The sequence below is a fragment of the Rhineura floridana genome, chromosome 4, assembly GCF_030035675.1.
Source record: "Rhineura floridana isolate rRhiFlo1 chromosome 4, rRhiFlo1.hap2, whole genome shotgun sequence".
NCBI lineage: Eukaryota > Metazoa > Chordata > Lepidosauria > Squamata > Rhineuridae > Rhineura > Rhineura floridana.
In genome coordinates, this window is record NC_084483.1 from 87210775 (window position 1) to 87227409 (window position 16635).

General features: G+C 39.3%; 1 protein-coding gene across 1 annotated transcript in view; it reads right to left on the minus strand.

Moving 5' to 3' along the window:
* REV3L (REV3 like, DNA directed polymerase zeta catalytic subunit) overlaps positions 1-16635 on the minus strand; it is a 166219-nt gene that overhangs the window by 47151 nt on the left and 102433 nt on the right. The window contains exons 17-21 of the mRNA XM_061623630.1: positions 14414-14612; positions 11368-11479; positions 5125-5240; positions 3709-3827; positions 2207-2325 (exon numbers count right to left, since the gene is read on the minus strand). Of these exons, the coding sequence (XP_061479614.1) occupies positions 2207-2325; positions 3709-3827; positions 5125-5240; positions 11368-11479; positions 14414-14612 (665 nt within the window). The remainder of the gene's footprint in view (positions 1-2206; positions 2326-3708; positions 3828-5124; positions 5241-11367; positions 11480-14413; positions 14613-16635) is intronic.

The following is a 16635-nucleotide window of genomic DNA, read 5'->3' on the forward strand; positions in this document are numbered from 1 at the left end:
CTACGGCAGAGAGGAAGGTAATCAGCCGAGCCAAACAGACGAAAGGAATAGTCCTCCTCCAGATCAGAGTTCCCACTCCATTCGTCAACTTCTGCCTGCATTAAGGGCAAATAATCCTCCATCCCCGAGGGTTCACCATGAAGTCTGCCTCTAGGAACATCAAAGGGATTTGGAGAGGAAGGCAGAACCTCATCATTACAGCCATGAAGCCCTGTGGAGCTGGACTTCTGGTGAACAGCTTGCTGAGGTGATATGCTGGTCTGAAGCAAAGACTGTGCTTGAGAAAGAAACCCCAGAACATCTCGCAACTGGGACAGAAATTCTGGAGTCAGCTGTAACCCCAAGAGGGGATCAGGGGGTACTGTCTGTGCTTGTGGAGGCAAATGTGGCTGAACAGGAGAATCTGAATGGCGAGAAGCCGTTGTCATTATATGAGATGGCTGGGAAACCCTTCAAACTTGTCCTCAGATGAACCAGTAGGTGAGTGAAAAAGCGTAGATAGCGCCTCCTAACCATATGCCCCTGAGGCCTGGACTGAGATGTATTGGGCTCGTTTGGAAGTGCTATGGGTAGATAGGTGCTTAGTTTTGGCGACGGCCTTGGAGTGGAGCCTAGAGTGCTTGGGGCTTTGTGTTGCGGTGGGGCCTTGCACTGCTAGATTGCCCCTGTAGCCTGCGCTGGCTCTGGTTGCTGATCTGCCATTGTCAAAGAGCTAGATACACGCGCACAATGGGTAAGGTGCAGTATCGCTCCTGCGCACTAAGCAAGCACGAGCAAAACAAAAAATCTGATGGTGTGGTATGCTGATAATGGAGTCAGATACATGCACACCGGTGCGGTATCACTCGTGAGCACTATCCAGGCCAGCGGAAAAGGTCTTGATTCAGTATGGCACCAAACAGCTAGATACACGCACACAATGGGTAAGGTGCGGTACTGCTATTATACACTGTCCAGGAAGGAGTGCCAAAAGAAACAGTCTTGGTTCAATATGGCACAAAAGCAGTTAAACACATGCACACAATGGGTAAGGTGCAGTATCTCTACAGTGCTAGCCACTTCAGCTCCTTATTAGAGTGCTGTAGCCAAGAGTTATAATATATATTTTTATAGGTAAAAAACAAAGGTGAAGCCGGGGGGGGGGAAGGGAAGTATGAAAAAAGGCGGGAAAGGAAGGAAGAGAAAATGGCAGGCGGCAAAAAAGAGCAGGGAAATTAAGAAAAATGGTGGCCGCCAAAACCCAGCCACTCAAAACAGGAGACGACTGAAGCTCTCCTTTACACTACTGTGAGAGGTACGGACAGTCAGTTTCCAGTTAAAAATATATCGCTTGGGGAAAAGACAGGCGAACAAACAAAGACACTGCAAACACGAGCCCCAGCCAAGCCTGCTCCCCCGCGGGAAGGAGGGCAGGTGCCACTTAGAGCGGAGAAAAGCTGCGCCGCAAGCTCCTGAGGGCTAAGGGGAAATGGCTGCAGCCAGCGAGCGGGCGCCACAAGAGCGGAGAAAGTTGTGCTACGAGCTCCTGAAGGCTAAGGGGAAAAAACAGCTGCAGCCAGCGATCGAAAGGACCTCTTAACAAGCCGGGAGGCAGAAGCTGCAGCCAAGCTCCCGGTGGGGGAGAAAGAGCAACGAGTTGCAAAACGTGGCCGCTGCAAACAGAAGAAAAATAGGGCAAAAATAGGGGAAAGGCCGAGGGGGGGGGGAACAAACACTGCACCGCCACCTCAAAAGGATTTGAAGGGGGGGGGGAAACAAAGGATGGAAAAAGAAAAGACGTACCAAGCCAAAAAATAAAGGATAGGGAAACCCAGAAAGGTCCCCAGTCCCGCACACCCCTTCACACACACAATTAACACAAATGCCTAAATGAATTCCTCATGCTATAGAGATATGACTAGCCTCGGACGAAGGCAAGAAAGAACTGGAGTGGGAGGGCTTGGATGCCCTGGATCTTGACTTCAGTGCATTCTTGCCTTCGGATGCTAGATGGCGCAATTACCCATGTGATGGCATCCTACCTGGGGAAAAAGTTAAATTATGTACTTGTGATTGGCAGCACTTTTATTATTCTTCCATCAGGAGCCAATTTACCTTTTTTCTCTTGCTAATTAAGTTTTCATCTCATTTGAAATTTAATATGTACAACAGATTAGATTTTGTGTTAGGAAGCATATTTCAAATACTCATAAGAACAGGTAATTACCGATAGATGTCTGCCTTGTTGTCAAACCAATCGGACAGAATGCGAGAGGTAAACAGCGGAAAGCGTTGATGGAGTATATGAAAGCCCACATTTTCAAATGTATAGTTAGTTAGAGCCACCTAAAATAAGAGAAGACTTGTATGATCATATGCTTATATAATTTGTACTGGCAAGGTGAAGTGGAAGAGTAAGAATTGCACTAAGACCAGGAATGGATTAAAAATGGCCGCAATTTTTACTGGTTACAGCTTATACAGAATTTGGCATGGCACAGAGCAAGGATTCAGATCCAAGACAACTACCCAGCCTGTGCGCTTAGAAAACATTAAGGAAAAGAAGGCAAGCTCAGGCCCACTATGGTGCAGACAGATATTGTGGACAATCACTACGAACCTGGGCATATGGCAGGCTTGCTAGCCCCTGTGCTGGGTTTGGTCCTGAAGCAATTTCCCCAAAATCCATTATAAGGGTCCCCCAATGGAGAGCGAGCCCCTGCTAGGGATTTGTCTCTATCTCCAGTTTTGCCACACAGTTGTGATGAAACTATAGGGCATTGTTAACTGAACAACCAATCAAGAACATTGGTCTAGGGAAGGCAACCCCCTTGTAATTGCTAAGCCAGTTGGAAATGTGAGGAAAATTCCTTGCCAGCCTTGTTAACCAATGGCTTGGTCAACTGCAAGGTGATGAGCACTATAAGACAAGGAGGTTGGGAAGGTGATGACAACACTGCTGAAGCCCAGCCCAGGCCCCCTATTTACAAGTCAGGAACAGACCAGAAGGGAAGGGTTCCCCCTCTGATCCACACCAAGGCATACCCCAAGAAAGCCATCTGATGCAGGCAGTGGTGGTGGGGCCCAGGCTGCAGCATGGCTGGATGGGGATGCTGGCCCAGATTACCACCTGGCCATGCAATAAGGAAGCCCTCCCCTTGTCTCCGCCCCCCACACCATAAAGGGACTAAGTGGGGACAACTGGTTTTTCCATTGAGAATGAAAAATCTCATGTAGTCATTGCTTTTTCATTACATAATCCAGAAGAAGCCATGTTATACAAAAATAAAGACTCCTATATACCTGAAATGCTAACAAGTTAATTGTGGCATAGTCCAGAGTTCATTTTGTCTGATGCACCACTCTGTATCTGATGAGAATGGCTATGGCCCATGAAAACTTGTGCTACAATTAATTTATTAGTCTTCCAGGTGCCATGGGACTCTTTGATTTGTCAACACAGTTGTTATGAGTTATGACAGAAAGTATAATTAATAATATCAGCAATTGTAATAACTGAGGAGTTCAGCCAGTAGACTGCACATGCTTAAATGCAATTTGGCCACAAAATTCTCTATTACGGAAGATATGATAGCAAATAGTTTATTTCAAAATGTTATTTTGGAGTTGTAAATAGTGTATAATAAATGAAGTTAATATACTTCTCATAAAATGTAACAGAAATCAAACTCCTTCAATCTTCAATATAATAACTTTGTCAAACTTTACCTCATTTCTCATAATTCTCCAGATATTTAGCATAACCCGTCCAACAATGTTTATTTCACTCATTGTATCAGAACCATATTCATCTTGATCTGAAGTAAACCTGTTCTCTTTTTTATCATCTAAAACATTAAAAGATATTTCAAATCAACTTAACTACACATCTAATGAAGTATGTATCAGAAATAAACAATCATACTCTGACCCTTCATATTAGAACAGTGGTGGTCAGTCTTTTCGACAAGTATCCCACAACTCAAGTCCATAGTACAAAACACTGACACTAGATAGTACATTACAGCAAATGTGCAAGTCTTTGTGATTTGTTTTTTCTACTGAGCCACAGAGCAGGGAGCTGTGCGCTACAGCAGTGCACATGCAGTGTGCTGGTGCACAGGGCTAAAATTGTGGGTGTTTTGCTCCTCCCTCACTCCTGCTGCTGTGTTGCCAACAGCCAAGTTATGATTTGGTTTAATATTATCTCTGAAGCAGGGTCATGGTTTGTCTCTCTCCAAACAAACTACAAGTTGTAACCAAGGTTTTTTCTTGGCTTACTGCTTATGGTTTGCATGGAGGAAACAAACCATGAGCCCTACCCACTTGGCCTGCAAGGTCTTTTTGTCTAAGCTATGGTCACCTGCCCTACACCTGACATAATATATGTCAAGTGTGGAGCAGGTAAAGATGTGGCTCCCTGCCAAAAATGAGGTTTGCTGGCACTGATGATCTGCTAATTGACAGTGCTGGAAAAGATCTGTGCCTTTGTATGCTCTGATGATGGTGCCTGCAAACCAAAAATTGTTGGCACCTGCAAAGTGCGCTTTTGTCCATGAAGTGTGAATTCAAACCATATGAGCAAAGGAAAATGGGTCACCTGATGTTATTGGGATATCTAATGATTGACAGATGGTTGGGGGTGGGGTGTAAGGATCTAGCCCACTGACTGGAATCAGTTCTGCACCCAATTTAAAGTAATGTGCAAAGGCGGCCAGTCTCTATATGGTTTCAATTAAGCAAATTGGTTGATATTCACTCACTCTTCTTCAGGCTCTTATCCTGTGGACCCTACACAGGCTCCTAATATCTGCAGTATTCACTGCAGTGACTCATGTACTCAAAACCTTCTCCCTTGGCTAGCTGCTTCCTCTATTTCTGCCCCCACCCCTTCAGACAAAGGATCAACATCTGCTAATCTAATTAGCGAACTGGAGGAAAAATCCCTGCTAAACTGACTGAACAGAACACATTTAGTCAGCTTGCTAGAGAGAGGCAGATCACAGGTAGCACACATGGCTGCCTTTAATTTGACAAACACTAACACGGGGCAGGAGTCAGAAAATTAATGGGTTTCTACTCAAAGTAATAGTGGGATAAAATCATAGCTTCTCACAATTAAGAAGATTAGAATCACAAGCACACCTGGAACACGTGAGACCATTTGGCATAAATCAACGCCTAGGGCAGCAGCTCTCTGCAAGAGGTATCCCCAGGAATGCATTTGGACTTCATAGCCTAATAAAATATCTGGATCATACCTAAAAAGAGAAAATACATTTTCTTCACTGAACCAAGTGTTTTTTGTTCCAGCAAGTCTATCCAGGCATGTAATATTAGCTTTTCATTTTAAATATAAATTTTATTTATATACTGATTTTACTTATATTTTAAAATTGTATGTAGCTTCTTTTCAATACTTCTTACTGATATTTTAATGAATATTTTAGATTTTGTTGTAAACACTTATTGGTCTTCTTTTCTATTAAATAAATAAATAAAATAACATAACATGCCCAACAAATTTATAGCGAATTTAAGGAGCAACTTAAGATAAACTTAAAGTCTGGCTTGAGGATAGAAGCAAGCACAAACCCTGATCCAGAAAATACATTCTGCATAGAAAAAGGTGTTAGCACACAGATCAACCATACTGGGTATACAAAAGTCTTCTAAGTTTGTGGGGAGAACAACTTAAGTCACTAAATGACAAAGTGTAATTCCATATGTATCCCCATGTGGAAATTTGTACTCAACTGTGCCATGTATCCATAGTTCTGAATATTATCCCCTTGTTTCTTCTCTGGATTAGGGCTAATATTTGTATACTTTCTAATAACAGTTTAGGAAATACAAGTAATTGACCACAAATAACTGGTAATGGAAGCCACTAATGGGATTGGGGTATGTGAAAATAGAATGGAAGAAGTTCCCACCTGGATGGAATTTCCTTCCAGTTCTTAAGGATGGGGAAGACTGATTTATATCCTCTGTGGCTGGGATCCAAAGAGTACGTCAAGTGACATTTTTTACTGTTAAAACAGGTTCTTGCGCCATAACATAAGCTTTTTGAAACCCTTTAGGGGAAAAAGTGCCACTTGGAAGGTTGCTGTTTGATACAAACCCAAAGTCTCACTGGGCATGAAGAATTAATTACACAATTATTTGGATCCCAGCTAGTAAATACTTTGCTAGCTTTAGACACAATGGAAGATGCTGATCCAAAAGCCTGCAGCACAGACATACAGTTAAGAGAGAATTGCTAACTCCATATGGAGGCTATTCATACAGTTTCCGTGACTTGTGTGACTGGGGCATCTCAAAAAAGCATTGTAGTAATCATACAAATCATGGTAGTCATGAAGATAGCCACCATTTGGAGGCTCTTATTCTCATAAGTAATGCCTTTAAGTAAGCTCTCAATTATCTCAGTACAAATGAGAAGAGCAAATCTCTTAATATTTGAGGAATCTGTGATGTTCATACAACCAGCAAAAATTTATGGCAAAGTTACAGTTACAAAATTACATTGACAGTTATAATGCTGGCTACCAGGCTGAAGTATCCAAGCAAAGAATTTTGATAGAATTATTGTCTGAAATAAAGTGTGGACAGTGGGCATAAAAAATACTTTACTTGCTCTTAGGCAGAAGCCTAGGAATATTTCTGATCAGAATGGATGCATGGAGAACTAGTAATAGTGGCCTCAATCTCACCTTGCCTGAGCTGTATCATATCAAGACTGTTGCTGGGGATCTATATGACTGAATGCTTATCCATACAAAGTATTTTCTCCATATAAAAAGTTAGGTCTAGATAACAGAATTACTATCTCTGTGAGAATGAAGCCTGAATTACATGGAATAATTACATGCATCACTTCAGGAAGAATGTACACATTTTGCCATAAAACATCACATTTAAGCATTCCTCAATTCCCTGTGAAGTTAACATACCTATACAAAACTTCATTTGCTGTAATTCTACACCTATCTTTCAAATCGAGTTCTCTTACAAAATGATGACGTACACCCAAATAAATTCTGCACGTGCAGCAAGGCTTCTAAGGTTCTTTTTAGAGAAAAAGCATGGACAACCCACTTCAGAAGCAGCCTCCAATATGGCATGAGAAGCTGCTGCCAAATAATTCTGGGACTCTTCAAATCATGGTAATAAAATAAAAATGTGATTCCACAAAACTTTGCCTAACTTATGCTTTCTTTGATCTTGACATCTGATGTGTGATGTGTATATCTTGCTCTTGTTCAGTATTTCAATGAAAAGAATGACTCTCCTACCTTTTCACTTTTTTCAGCAGCCTAAGTGTCTCACTGAAGCACCAGGTGTGTTCCCCCTCAAACCTTATGACAGATAGATGGGGGAATCTCTCTAGTTTATAGTTGTTACATATAAGTAATGATGGCAACCTGATTTCTTACATGGCTTTCTTAACTGTGAGGCTCAGGCCAACCCACCCATTATTTAAAGAGAACTCAATGTCTCTTGTAGTCGATTGGGAGGGACAGATCAGTGCCCTCCTCAGCCTGTCCTTTGCTGCCACCACTCCCCTGCTGCAGTTAGCCAGCTGCTACAGCCAGCCTAGCAGCTGCTCTCTAGTACTTTAGCAGAGTTGCCACTACTTAGCTGCTGCAGTGGTCCTAAAGGGCTTTTTCAGGTCACCTGTGTCTCATTCTGTGGAAGGGTCCTTTCTTAAGAGTGAGATACTGTGGGTGCTTCATTAAAGATTCAGTTTACTGTCAAAAGTGGCAGCAATGCCTTGCCCACATGCCTTGCTCAAGGAAGGACTCTGGGTTCCTCAGAGTAAGACATGGGCAAAATGGCTGCAGGGGGCCTTAGGAGTGCCCCTCTTGCCACCATTTAAGATGGTGCCAAAAAAACTGAAGCAAGAAGTGGAGTGGAGGTCAATAATTGATTTACTGTGCCTCCGGTAGCAAGATGTCTTGCATCAGAACTGGGCAGGCTACGATCACTGTTTGCATATATTCTGTGTGCTTTTTTAAAAAAAAGAATACAGCTATCATAGTTCTGGTTCCATTAAAAAAGCCCCTGTTTTATCCTGACTAGAAGATCTTGGTTTTTAAAAATGAAGACTTGGGCTATTATTATTTGAATTAATAGGCAACTACCTGATTCTGTTCTGAAAGCTACATTCTACACTTCACAGACTCGTGAGCCCTTACTCAGAGGTGTACCATAGACCCAAGAGGTTATTTCTTTGCCTTTTCCTGTTGCATTTTTCTATAGCAGGGGTTGTTAATATTTGGCCCTCCAGATGTTGTTTGCCTCCAACTCTCATCAGCTCCAGTCAGCATTACCAATAGTCAGGGGTGATGGGAGTTGTACACCAACAACCTTTTGAGTGCCACAGGATAGCCACCTCTATTCTACAGGTTATACTTCATCTCAGAAGAGAGCACACATCTTTTCTAAATTGCAGTTTAGACTCAAAGGAACTGTAGGACACTCAAAACATGCAAAGAACACAAAACAAAACAAAATCTTGGTAAGGTTTACTTTTTCAAGTCATTCATACTATTAAAATTAGACGTTTCAAATAAGAAATAATTTTGTTCTCTTTTTGTAAAGGTTCTCATTTCTGAATTAACTCATGAGGTTTCTAAAAAGTCATGTAATACAGATGCCATCATCTTTCGTTCTTGTTCTAACATGGTCAGAAGAATCCATAACACTATCATCCATAGCTAAAAGGATGGTCCCTATGAATGGCACCATTTTTATTATGGGTACAACCATCTTGAACTCTTGTGAGCATAGTCTGTTTCCATCCTCAACTTGCTGAAAAGAACTTCAAAGTGACGATGTGGTAAAACACCTGCTTTGTGTGCAGAATTTCCCAGGTTCAATCTCCAGCATCTTCGAGTAACAGGTAATGGGAAAGATCCCTGCCAGTGAGCCAGTGCCCGTCAGAGTAGACAATACTGGGGTAGAGAGACAAATAGCCCTGACCTGGTATAAAGCAGTTTCATAAATGCTGGCACATTTAAATGTTGGCCAGGTTAGTCAGCAATTCACATTAAGGTTTATATGGAACCGAAAGTACAAATGATACATGCTACATTGTTTTGGATTATCCCTAGTTTTATTTATTTATAAATGTGTTTGCATACTGCTATTTCATTTCAAAAAACATCAAAGCAGTTTACAACAAATAAAAACTGTATAATAAAAACCATTAAAAACACAACAAAAACAAGGTCAGCTTCTGCAAGGAGACACCTTCTTAACTGCCTGCATAAGCCTGGTAAACAGGAAGGTTTTTAGCAGGAGTTTAAAGGTTAAAATAGAAGGCGCCTGCTGAATCTCTGCTGGCACAGCATTCCAGAGAACAGGGCAAATAAAGCTGAAGGCTTGAATGTTGATGTTAAATGAGCCCCGCCAACTTGGGGAATGAACAATGTTGCTCCTGCAGATTATCTCAGTCACTGAGCTGGGATATAAGGGTTCAGGTGGCCCTTAAGGTGTCCTTGGCTCAGTAGTAGATGGGCAGCCAATGCAGATATGTTAACAGTAGTATCACATATAGTCAGCCATGTGCCCCCATCAGCAATCTGGCCGCTCCAAACAAAGAAAAAATTAGATAATTTAATGCCACTGATATATCAAGGAGCATTTTCATTTGAAATTTCTCCATTCAGCAGTCTTTTCACTAAATCCATTGAAACTGCATTTATGATGCATAATGATGAACAACAAAAGCCGTTATAGATTTTTTGTCTATTTTTTAATTAAAATTAAAATCCTAGCTAATAAAAACTGAGTGAAAAGAGAGCTTACAATTCTTGTCAGGTCTCATAGTGAATTGAGAACACATTTACTTGGAAGCAAGTCAGATTGATTTCAGAGGAAGCTGTGGCAAAGAATGTGGACCAACAGGAGCTGTTCAGGTGTTAATTGCTATTCTTCATAAGATGATACCTCTGTGCTTTATATGAAAATCCAGTTACATAGCTCCCACAGTGTTTTTATTATCTATAGTTGAAAGTGATGACTTTCAAAACCAGTAATAACTTGTGATTTTTAAATTAATTTGGCCTTTGGTATTTAAAACAAACAAATGTGAAATTCCCTTTACTATCAAGGTCAAAATAAAAGAAACAATATTGGTACAAAACAAAGCAAATACCACTACTGGAAAAAACGACTGAAAAAATCTCATGTCAACTTTCTACAGGAATTATGAACTGCTATCCTTTAAGGGAAAAAAGCATGATCAAAATTTTTGAAGGTACACACTGTACTCCAGTAGCTGTACAGACATTGCAAGTAGACACACAGCACTTCAAAAGGTGTTCACCAGGTAGCAACCAAATTGCTTTGACTTTCCACCACAAAGTTCTTTGAAATCACTGTGCTTTCTTCATCCAATGAAGCCTTCAGCAGTTAAGTCTTCATTTGATGATCTTCAGAAATAAAAAGAAATTGCAACGTGATATTCTTTGGCATGGTTTTATGAAGTCAAGTGATATTTTCCCTAAACAGTGGAGGACTTCATAGGGAATATAAAAGTAGCAGCTTGTTACTTCCAAGTTGTTTTCTAAGCCAGACGGAGCAGCGGATTCCCAAAAAAGAGAAAGATAAAATTAATTTCCTTACCTGTAATTTTGTCTTCTCTAAGGCAGGAATCCGCTGCTTCGTCAGGACCCACCCTGTGTTGGTTGCTCTCAGCAACTCTTTAATATTCTGGCTTCCTGGACTTAGTCATTGCCATTCTCATCAGATGTTTTCTAGTCAGAGAGAGAGAGAATTGCAAATGTACTCTGCCTAGTATACATTTTCCTTGAGAATGTATTTCAGCCAGATGTTTTAAAGTTTTGTTTTCTTGGTAACATTAGGACTTCGAAGTTTTGGCACTTGACCTGAAGAAACATACATCTGAAGTTCCATAAGCACATGATTAGAGGTTACTAATAAAAACAGGCCAGGAACTCGGAAAAGGCCCACCAAGCAGTTTTCCAAACCAGGAAAAGTGGGGACTTTCCCACTAATGAAATATGCTAATTTTCTTATCTTTGTATGTCTTTTGTATGTCTTGTATTTCATTTGTACCCTAAGAGGAATGAGTTTTGACACAAAGTTCTTTAAAACCCTTCTTCCTACTTATGATAGTATTTTTTTTATTTAAATCTTAGAGAGTCTTAGATATTACAGTTTTGGTGAGATTGATGTGAGAACCCTTGCATAAAGTACCTTAGAAGATAAATGTAACTGTTGTAGCAGAGAAAACAGACTTTTCCAAGAAATCAAACTGTTTAAACATGAGGAGAGAAGGCAGGAAGAACTGGAGTTTAAGAAGCTTAATTAGAAGTTTCAGAGGATGAAAAAAACAGGAACACACAAATGCTCTACCTTTTAACAATATTCACTACTTCCTGTAAAAGTGCTCTCTCATCAGTAGTATACATGACTTCCAATCCTGAGATGCCAGATCTTGTAAGCAAAGGGGCATGTTCTCTGTTACCTAAAAAGCAAATTAAATGTACTTATTTCTATTAAAAGACTACAATTATTATTTTTTTTAAAAAAACAATTAAAATGAAGCCATTGTTTGTCATGTTCAGCCCCCCCTCATTAAAGACAATGAAATAGTTTATAGAGATTTTGTATTTGAACAAGTTGTTCAAATTGCATGTGCTTTTGAATTAGAGCTGTTTTTCAAGTTGTATATAACTGGAGTTCTCATATGTTAAAATGTTTATGACCTTTCATGAGCATAAATGTGGCACAATAAAGTGTGGCACCTCCCAAGTTTATTTTTAAAGTCTGGAGAAAAATAATTGGTTTTTACTAAAACGATAATGAAGAAAAGCGCTTCTGCACCTCTTGGTTTACCATGAACGAGCAGTATGCTGGTGCACACTGCTTCATACCTCTCATCCCCAATGTGGGAAACAAACACAGAGCAGTTGACTTAGTGCTTGTGGTTTTCCAAAACAAACCACAAGCAGTAAGCCAAGAATAAATCTTGGTTTCGACTCATGGTTTATTTGAATAAAAATAAATCAGCCACTCCGTAGTTTGTTTCCTGACCCAGGAAGGGGAGATGTGAAGCAGACATGACTGAACAGTGTGCAGCAGCACACTGCTCATTCATGATAAACCATAGTGTATTTCAGACAATGGCTTCCTGTGATGTGCAAGCCAGGCAAAAACTAATTTGAAAACGTGGTTCTTAAGCAGTTTGTATTTTCTATAATTTTCCCAACTCCTAACAAATAACTGGAATATTTTTTCAGCGAATACATTTTTCAGCAATTCTCATTTTTTAATTTGCTTGAGCCAAAGAACAATGTAAGTCTTTTATATTCACAAAAATAAGACCAGTTAGGTTTAAAGAACATTATGAGAGCTGTACTACATAGTCTCTGTCATTATGGAAATAATTTTTAAACTTATTTAAGAATATGTTTTGCAGAAATGTATTAACGAGTACAAAATTCTGCTTGCCTCAGATATCAGACTGCACGGGAGGGCATCTCTGATGCAACGCTCAGGATATGATGGATTGCACTGAAAGCAGCAGTTGCCTTTCACCAAGGTGGCATGGTGGGCAAGGGGCTAACTATGCTGGGGCTTGAGAGAGCTGCTCTGTGCTTAATTACCACCACATGGGACAAGCAGGACTGCACCCAATATTCTAACTGTTAAAAATGCATTAGTAGATAGAACAAACAATTATTGGCATAAACCTCATCACTTTTAAAAGTTCCAAGTAAATGATACAAGTTTTAAAAACCAATAAAGACTGAAAAAGATAAAAGACGGTAAAGCCAAAGTCACGCCAAGACAATACAGAAGATCCTTATCACCCATTTAATTTCCGTTTAGTTTATCATGACTTTGTCATGAGAACCCAGGAGTAGTTAATGTAGAATTAAAAAAGACACAGGATAGGTTTTAAGATTAATCACAAACTAAACATTACTTTATCCAGTGATACATCAAATAAACCAACAGATTCTTCAGAGAAAAATGCCAGCACTCAATACTAACGAATGAATAACTCTGCAACATTAAACGTTTGGGAAAATTCTGTTTTCTAAACAAAATGTGCTTAATCTGTGATTTTACAATCTAATCTGATTCATACATTCTTTGTTCAGAATTCACCAAGTCAGCCTCCAGGAAGTCAAGAAAATTTAGTTCAAAGATCTATTGCTTTAGAAAGTGAACATTTTTGAAGAAAATAAGGTAAGATCAGAATTTTAATTTTCTTAACATCTAGAAATAAAAGTGGATGAAAGATAAAAGTTTTTCCACAATGCTAATTTCTTATTTTTCTCAGAACTTTAATACTAGGCAGCATAAAGTTGTTTAATGATAAATCATCTCACAGAATTTAACTTTTATTCTCAAGATTATATCTTTTTTTTACTAGCCTAAACCAGTGGTACTCAACCTTTAACAGCTGGAGAGCCACTTCACCATTAACTGTTGTTGCAGAGCATAACATCAAGTACTAACATTGCAACCTTACATCATGATATTAGAGTAATTTGTGATGGTGTCATGCCACCACAAAACATCACATATTGAAATATTACAAAACACATTATCCTTTTCCCCGCTACTGTGATCTTCATTTTCTATTGGCTGCTGGGAAAAAGAGGGAGGCTTCCCCATTCTCCCCCCATGGCTGCTGGGTTTGAGGCGATTTCTATTCTTACCTGTGGGGAGATCCCAGCAGCTCCTTCGCTTTCCTCCTATGGGAGGAGGTACTTCAGTGACTCCCACACTGCTGGTCCTTTGGTCAGTGCTCCCCACGCTGCCTGATAGAATGGAGCGCCGATCAGATGCCTACACTGCGAGAGCCGCCTGTAGGGCCTCAAGAGCATCCGGCTCTAGAGCCACAGGTTGAGTATCACTGGTCTAAACAAAGCCAAAAAGGTACAATACAATAAGGGCCTTGTTTAGACCCTACAAAGATCAGAGAAAACCACACAACAACCCTTATGCAACATTTAACATAATTAACTTTCTATTTCTATTAAAACCAATTTTGACACATTACCAAAGTTCCAATTCTTGAATAGTCCCACTGAAAACTAAAAGGGACTGGTCCAGCACAAGGGTTTTGAGCACTGCCATGTAAGACATGTTTTCCACTTTATATCTTCAGGACTTTTGCAGGAGCATATCATGAAATACTAAACATTATTTAATATATATTTTATTGGTACTTAAAAGGATTATAGCCCTTGCAAATGTTCATAGGAAGATATAAGATGGAAACCATTACTATGCTTCCCATGATTGGACAGTGAGATGACATAAATTTAAACAACACTAGCAAAGACCCTTCAAAACCACATTTTCTCATATTGTTCATTAATACCCAAATGTAGTAACATCAAAACATTGAATCCCTAAAAGAAAACAAAAGTGAAATAAGAACCTTGGCTCGAGATTGTTCTGGTTCCGTCTTTATCAATCACTATAGCACCGGAGATTTCCATTTTATCAGTATTTGGCAATGGTGTGTCAGATGAGATACAGTAGAATAGAGCACAGATAGGATCAAATTCAGGATCTGCCTCCAAATCTCTTCTTGTTCGAGCATGTAACTCTACACTGAGGAGTGTAAGGTGTTGAACCTACATAGAAAAAGACACACCATTACTTTCTTTTAAAATAGTACAAGACACCGAAGACAAATAAATATGAACCTATATTTTATAGACAAGCCTATATTTATAGACAAGCCAACAAAAATAACCTCACATTTGTTTGTGAAACTGGGAAAAATGCAAAGTGGCTTGTGTGATCGTTTTAACAATAACGGGGATGAGAAAGAAAGAAGTATAAATCTGCAATGAGGCTGCTTGCTCTCTGCAATTTATGCATTTTTTAAAAATCTCTATTGTTTTGCAGCAGGTCTCTGTTATTTAGTAAGAAACCTTCAAGCATTTTAGAGGATACATTAAATTCTGTTACTATTTTGAAAGGCTTCTGTCATGTCACTATCTTCCCATTTCCTGAGGAAAATTCTAGCAGGATACCAAAATCAAATATTAATATTCAAATCCAATTACCGTATATTCCGGCGTATAAGACGACTGGGCGTATAAGACGACCCCCAACTTTTCCAGTTAAAATATAGAGTTTAGGATATACTCGCCGTATAAGACTACCCCTGCTTATGACATGCAGGTACTTAGCAGGAAAACTGTCACTTATAAACTTATAAATATTAATATTTGGATTGTCCAGTTGTTTTGTTTTTGTGCCTAGGAATTACCACCAAAAACTAGGGAAAGATGTGAGAAATCTTTTTTTTAAAAATTTACATTTTCAGCCTTAAATGCCTAGACTCTAGTTTCCAACACTATGGAGTATTTATTGATTGATTAAGAGAATTTATATCCTGCCCTTTTGCTGTTAAAAACAGAGCTCAGCACAGCTTACAAATATAGTAAAAACAATAAAAATACACAATCAGAGAAAAACAAGCCAAAATGTTAGGAAAAGGAGTCTTTCACACCACATGCTCAGTTCTAAATACTGTTGCAGCAAGTTTTACAAGTTCCTCCAGTATTCCACTGGTGCAGGCACTCAGACATTCAAAGTACTGTATGTTTCTTAGGTTTTATAAAAGCAGAGCTTTGCTTAACTCAAAATTTCTTCTCCCTTTGATAACCACATCTACACAGGTTCCACCTCCATACTCAAAATGAAACTGAGCCTGGAAGTGTACAACAACCCCACACATACCTTGCTAATTCGATTATCAATGCCAGGATGTCTGTCTTATCGACTACTCTCCTGCTCCCCCCCCCACACACACACCGGGCATCATGAAAGACCCAGTCCTGGGCTCAGAAAGAAAATAAATATCTGGTCCTCTTCAAAGTATTGATAAGCCTCTTGTTTTAATTGAAATAATAATTATAAATTCTTGTTCTTATCACTAATGGGAGTTAATTATCTTGCATATGCTGCTGTTGCTTCTATGGCTGTAACGGAGTGAGGTTAAAGATAAGTGAAATGCAAATAGGAAAAAAAAATACAGAAGGCAGTAACACTTTCCTAAATGTAATACCATACCAACCACAACAAGATTCCTATAAGGCAAAACACTAAGCATCTCACAACCAGTCAGGATTCCTAACCAAAAACCAAAAATATGATAAATGAAGAAATATTTATATAAGCATAACTATCAAATATATTTATTATTTACACAAACTGTAAAGATATTTATAGTGCAATCCTAAATTTATTTATTCAGAAGCAAGTCCCAGCGTATTCAATGGGGCTTACTCAAACAGGGACAGAAATGCAACCTCAAGTGATAAGCAACTTCATTCACACAACCCAAAATTCCGAATCATGCCACTTTACACTGTTTTGCAACTGTTTATACTTGTTTTTATGGTTATTGGATTTTAAATGGCTTTATTTCTTGTTGTGAGCTGCCTTGGTTTCCAACCCTACCTCACAGGGGTGTTGGAAAGACTCCATACACACACGTACACACTGCAGATGTAAATACATACATACATACAGCCCATATAATAGTTTATTGTCAAACCAATTGGTCATTGCAGAAAAATCAGTATTAGTTTTTTAAAAATCTGTATTAGTTTCCTACAGAATAAAAACTGCAATACCTAAGTA